Source organism: Protobothrops mucrosquamatus, unplaced genomic scaffold, assembly GCF_001527695.2.
Source record: "Protobothrops mucrosquamatus isolate PMUCROS unplaced genomic scaffold, P.Mucros_1.0 scaffold2979, whole genome shotgun sequence".
NCBI classification, from domain to species: domain Eukaryota; kingdom Metazoa; phylum Chordata; class Lepidosauria; order Squamata; family Viperidae; genus Protobothrops; species Protobothrops mucrosquamatus.
This window is the reverse complement of record NW_015388999.1, coordinates 94065-100948: the sequence shown is the minus strand read 5'-3', so window position 1 is coordinate 100948 and position 6884 is coordinate 94065. Positions and strand designations below refer to the sequence as shown.

The 6884-nt window shown below is 37.2% G+C and overlaps 1 protein-coding gene across 1 annotated transcript in view; it reads right to left on the bottom strand.

The window, feature by feature from the left end:
• SERGEF (secretion regulating guanine nucleotide exchange factor) overlaps positions 1–6884 on the bottom strand; it is a 35642-nt gene that overhangs the window by 6476 nt on the left and 22282 nt on the right. The window contains exon 9 of the mRNA XM_015826148.2: positions 6463–6629. Within this exon, the coding sequence (XP_015681634.2) occupies positions 6463–6629 (167 nt within the window). The remainder of the gene's footprint in view (positions 1–6462; positions 6630–6884) is intronic.

Genomic DNA, 6884 nt, shown 5'->3' with positions numbered 1-6884 from the left:
GGCCATACCCTCTGCCCGCACCCTGCAGCATCAACTGCATGATGGGGTGTGAGGGCAGAGTCTTGTCTATGCTGCCTGGCTGCCATGTTCTTGGCTGCGCTGCTCCGTGTGGGCCACGTGTGGGGCGACTCTCCTTCAGGGGGGCTGCTGGTGAGGAGGGGGTCACGGGGGGGCAAGGCTGGGGCAATGGCACGTGTGCCTCAGAGAGGGCTCCGAATGCCGCCTCTGGCCCCCGTGCCATAGGTTCGCCACCACTGATATATGCCTTTCCCCAGCAGCTTCATTCTTTTAAAACTGCAAGAGTGCCGAAAATTATATAGTTTATTCCAAAGATATGCAAAGTCACAGCCAGCTTCTATCTGGAAGGTAACTAGTATAAAATTGTGCAAACGCTGGTAAGATGAAATGCATCCAGATAAGCTGATCGTGAGCTTTAAAAATTGCAGAGAGCCCAAGGATGGGATTACTTCTGAGTAAACACCAGGAAAAATAACCTTCTAAGTGTAAAGCAGTATGGCTGAAATTTCATATATTGGCCAAACCAGCTTCCCACTCCACCCAGATAAGTTTGGAAGAATTGAAAAATTATTTACTCCCAAAGGAGAACAGAACAGAAAAAGAAATCTTCAATTTCCCTTGGAAATGGGCTTTTCAACAAATGAAAAACCAAATGAAAATAAAAGAAGTTATCAAAATGTTTCCCCTTGCAAATTCAACAGCATAGTTTCAATAAGTACAGATTACAGAATCAAGTTGATTTCATTTAAAAAAAAACACAATTATATTACAATTGGAGAAAAATCCAATGAGTACCTTGGATATCCAAGAAAACAAACCAATGGCTCACTTGATTCGTTCATTCATTCATTCATTCATTCATTCATTCATTCATTCATTCATTCTCATTTGAAGCACAATGACCAGGCTCAAATTATCTTGCTTTGTACACATTATGCAAAAACCCAGCTCCCTGGGAAAGGTTCTGATACTGGGAGAGGTAGAAGGAAAGGAAAGAAAAGCAGCAAAGTCGATGGACTCAATTACGGTAGCAAGGAATTGGAGGAGTCTTGAAAAAAACAGATTAGGGATAAATTAGAGATATTCAAAAGGAAACTGGACTTTCTTTATTTTTCCTTGAAGATGTTTTACTTCTCATCCGAGAAGCTTCTTCAGTTCTGACTGAATGAAGGATTTATATTCCTATTCTCCACCATTCACTCAGAACTGAAGAAGTTTCTTGGATGAGAAGCGAAACGTCTTCAAGGAAAAACAAAATTGCCTCTTGAAAAAGCACCTTTGGGACAATCATGACCTGGACGACTGAGAATCTGCATAGACCTCATCATGGAGAAAATCTATGCTAGGAGGCAAAAACTACATGATGGCACATAATCAAACGATTATATTAAATTGTTATTAGCCTATGAGGAATGGCTAGATAAGGATTGTGTAGCACTATCTGCTGCATACATACATATAGATGCAGAGATTTTCTTCCTGAAGCAATCCATCTGTTTAATTCAAATCCAGAATAACATCAGCCTGGTAAGTTTGGATTTATCATCCAAAGAAAGGCAGGATTTTTTGTCCAAGAAATTGTCTCCTTTCTAACTTTTTATCAGTAAACATAATACTGCACATACACAAATGGACAACTTTGCAAGGGAGTAGTTTGGGCATATCCAAGGAATAATGGAGGAATTTGTAATTGCTTCTGAATTCTGAGTAAAGGACCCAGTTTGTGACTGTTGCCATTAAGATACTTGTGTAATGCAACGAAGTCTGGTTTGTTGGGGTTTGTTTTTTTGTGGGGGTAATGGCATTATTTGGGTTCAGGAAAAGGATAATTGGATCAAACTGTTTAAGAACCACTGATCTAGAATAATAACATCAAAATTTCATTGGAAATACTCTTTAAAAAAGAATGCCTTAATGCCTATGCCAGGGACCATGCTAAATCAGACAGTCTTACTCTCCGTTGTACAAATAAATTAATGAAAGTATGCTTCGGTACTAGTACTATCTATATGAAAGACTCACAATGATAATTGGTTATATTTCATGTGTAAGTTGTTTTTGTACATCAACTGGAATCTGTCCATCTGGGCTAAAAATTCTGTTACTAAATAGCATAAATAAATTATATGTTTATGGGTCGTTATATGATACCTACAGAACAACATTTGTATTTGTCAATATTGTCTTGGTTTATTCAGTTAATAAATAATGTCATAGCATATTTAATGTTAGCTAAGCATGGATGCATATCTTTTCAAACAAGAACTACTTGAAAGATCAAAGGAAAAAAATGAAACTGCATTCACGGCCTATGAATGGCCTCTGTTTTGATAGGCCAAGATAATTATCAAACCTCACTAAGCTAAACCAAAAGCAAAAAGCTTAAAGCTTAAAGCTTTAACGCTTTGTTTCAAACAGATTAACCACTGCAATGGCCTATGGAACGGTTTGTATTCTTAACAGCTTTAAAAAATAAATCAATAAAGGTTAGTAGCCAACAAACATTTTAGCCTCCTGGAAGCTTGTAAAGAAGCAATAAAACATTCTATAATATCTTCCCTGTCATTTAGATGTCCTCACAAACTAAAACTATCCTGTCTTAATTCAGAGGAGAAGAAGCCTGGATTTCCATTTTACTTTCCCCAGGAACAATTTCTTCTCCTAAGAGTTCCAGCTTTCTTTCCATCTTCCTTCCCTATCCATTCAATGTATCTCAAACCCCTCCTCGTACCATGAGTGAATTCAGAGCAGTAATTTGTGGTGTTAGCAGCCTCATACAGAAAGGCTACAATACAGGCAGTCTTTGATTATCTTATTTATTTTATTATTTTATTTTTGTATTTATTTAATTTCTGTAGCCGACATCTCAATCCAACTGTTTTAGCAACCACAATTGGGACCAGCAACTTGGCCATTAAGTGAAGCGGCTCTTAAGTGAAATCACAACTGTGTTTATGATCTTACTTCAGCTTTCCTTCAGTTTGCAAACCTGCAAAGGTTGTAAATGCAAGGACTGTTCATAAAAATACTTTTTTCATTACGGTCATCATTTTGAAGGGTTGCAAGACTTCCAGGGACAACAATGGCAGACTGAACATGGCTCTGCTTTTTGCCGTTTTAGCTCCTCAGAATTCTGAAGATGTACGTAGCAGGAGATAACAGAACAAATTTGATTTTATTGGATTAAAACTGAGACTAACTTGAATGTGGATTTAGTGTTTTAAAAATATGCTGGATTACAAAAATGACATGGAAAAAGATGCCAGGATGGATTTACAAATGGAATCAGCTGGTGTCTTTATAATTAAAGGAGACATAGAAATAATAAATTAGAAGAGTGACTTGGAAATCTTAAGATTTACAAAAGGAATGTGTGAAATAAAGGAAACTGTTTCTGAGAGGAGATAAAGAGAAATTACTCAAATTGTTCCTAAAAGGAGATAGAGAGAAAATGATAAGAAATCAGCTTGTGGGATACCACTGGACAGGCTTAAAAATCAAGCTTTTTAAAAGTAAACAGAAGGACTGCAAAGTGAATCTATTTGATCAGGGTTAAAATATATATGCTGTGGTTCCTGGTAGCTATTAATGGGATTTCTTTTGGGCCAGGTGAATGACAAGCTTTAAAAATCTGTTTATAAATGGGAAGATATTTCTTTTGCTTTATTTCCTTGAGAAAGTGATAGGTTTAGATTACAAAATGGGTATTTTTTTATTAAAGTTAAAAAGTATTTGTTAACATTTTGGCTAGCTCTTAATAGACTTTTACTGATTGGGACTGAATGAGTTTTTATCATTTGATTGTCAATAAAGGATGAGATATGGGAAGAAGGGATTTTGTATTGAAATACTAGAGAAGGTGTTAAGTTATTGAAAATGTTTATACTTGTCGGGGAGAGTCCTTTTCATGTCATACTTTCCTTTTTTCCTTTCCTTTTTTATTTTCCTTAGTTTGTATTAGTGTTTATCTATATATTTGTAAATCTTATTAAAATTATTGTTAAAAAAAATAAACAGTCACTTAACAAAGCAGTTGCTAAATGAGGACTACCCATATTGCCTAGAAGCCATATGGTATGGTTGAACAAAAAAAAATGCTTATTACACATTTAAAGGGAGGAAGATTTTCCATGCTCACTGCCAGCAGTGAGTAAGGAAACTCAATGGGAAAGCAAAAAAGAAGTCAGAAGTTGTTTCTGCTTCCACTGATATTTTTGCTTCCCTGTAATCTTTCTGTTTCTCTGTGGCAAATGGAAAAATCTCTGAAAGGATGACACAATGGGTCACAGGTTGTCTGGTCTAGATTAAAATCCACCTCATACATTATTGCAACAATTGGAGACTTAACCCAGTTCATCGTTGTGCTACATATATAGTGATGCTCAATACAAACATACTTCCTGCCTACATATTTATATAAGAAGTATTATTGGCTACATACAGAATAATGAGAGACTATTCTTCAAAGTATTATAGATTAGTGTTTCATAAGGCATTGAACTAAATATATACAAAACTGTCATTGCTACATTCACTTGGCAATCACCAAAAAACACATTATGGCAAACTCTTAGCAGTTTTTCCCATTATACTTAGTAAGACAGTGCCATACTGTGGATGGTCCTGTTTCCATGCTGTTACACTCCGCAGTCTCTTGCAGGTACAGTAAGCATGTTTTCTGACCCAGTTTCCTTACCAATCTCTACTTAGCAGTATGCTAAAGATGCTTCTAGCATGCCAATCGGGGGCTGCAGCCTGCAGTGCAGTTCACTGTAGCACATCCACAGTTCTGACTTGTTAAAAAAAAGACAGTGGAAAAGTACAGGATCTGCTATGTCTATATGAGTGAAAGCCACTTTCATAAATCTGTTTCATATGCCTTTTCATGTTTGTGCTCTCAGCAAACAGAAAGGGTTTTTAAAGCTATGTTGTGATGAAGAGTCTGTTAAGAAGGAAGTCAGGTTTCTCTCTTCATTGATAGTGAAAAGAAGAATTCCGTAAGTCCATAATGGATATAGAAAGTCTACATACACTTGTTAAAATACCAGGTTTTTGAGATGTAAAAAAAAATAGTACCAAGATAAATCACTTCAGAATGTTTCCCATCTTTAATATAACATATAAACTGTACAATTCAATTGAAAAACATCTTTTATAATGGAAAAATAACAATTAAAATCTAGAATGATGTGGCTGCATAAGTGTTCATACCCTCTTTTATGTAGGGATGTGACAGTGTTCAGAATTAACAGAATCACATTCAAACTGATGGTAAATAGTAGTCAGTACACACCTGCCATCAGTTAAACTGACTCTGATCAAGTCCATATGAAATTCAGTTGTCTTCTAAATTCAGGGTCTTCTAAACCAGCGGTTCTCAACCTATGGGTCGCGACCCCATTTGGGGTCGATCGATCATTTCACGGGGGTCGCCAAGCAAGGCTGTCCGCCATTTTTTTCCCCTTTTCCGGCGGGTGCCTTACCTCCCTTGAGCTGGGCCAGCTGGTGGTCGGCCTGCTCCGTCTCTGCCGCTTGCCAGCTACGCCTCGGCCAGCGCAGGGGGCGGAACCATGCATGCATGGCGCTCCCGGGCAGGGAAAGTCCTTGACTTACGATCGGTTGGGTAGTCCTCGACTTACGACCGGTTTAGTCCTCGACTTACGACCGGTTTAGTCCTCGACTTATGACCGGTTGGGGGTCGCGGCATTAAAAAGGTTGAGAACCACTGTTCTAAACTAATGTTTATCTAATATGCTGAGACTGCAGTCAATCATAAGGATGAACAAACAAGGGCACGACAGAGACTGTAATTTTGAAATTGAGTCAGAGATACCCTTTTGGAGGGGGGGTGTCGTAACTTCAAATGGTCCTTAACTCGAGGAGTATCTGAATAGTTGTAATTAATATACTAAAATAACAAACAAGTGACTTCAAACAAAATTCAGCACTTTTTAGAACACAAACACATGCAAATGTCTTGCTGAACATTTGTATTTCTGTTCATTAGAAAAGAGGCTTTTCTTTCCCTGGATGTTTTTCAGAGAGAGTACTTCTACAATTAACTTTAGTGTGAAATCCAGCATATTAGGGTGGTAATAATGAATGGAGATTATTAAAGCCAGCCTTTCACAATTCAAATATTTTGTGCAAAATAGCTTACCTATATTCTACAAAGAATTATCTACAAAAGTGTGTATTAGAGACTTCTGTGTTGTAAAAAAGCAAGTATAGGGAAAGCTGCAATCAAACTATTTATTAGAAAGAGCAGTATAGAGAACCACATTTGGATTGCCTTTCAGTTTTCACAAATTAAATAATTGGCAGAATATTAGATATAATAAGTAAATGCATGCAATATTGATTCAATGGATTGAGACAGTACAGCATCCCTTTGTGCCAGAGGCACCATTCAAATTAAGAAAAGAAGGCATAGTTTTTCCTTACCTCAGATGCACCAGAGAGTTTGGGCACTGTAGCAGGAGCAAAAGAGGACTCTTTCAAATGATGCTCTGTTGATCTCTTTCTGTCCTGGCTCTCTCTTTCGCACAGCATCTCACTTCTTCCAAGTTGACCATAGTCTCCTCTACCCCAGGTGAAGACTTTCTCTGTCTCTAGATATCAGTGACATAATTGCAGTGTTAGTTCTTGAATTGGCAATTAGATAAAGCCATAATAAAAATTATTAAGCTGGACAAGATTGGAATGCATCACATTAAGCTTTCCTTTTCATTAAACATTTCTTTCTCTTCAGTTTACATATTTTGCACACAATGGATTCATAAATAGCACTAAATATTAATAGGATTGCATGGTTTTGGCTTAGTAGAGTTTCTATGAATTCAACGATGGTGATTTGTTGAGTGTGA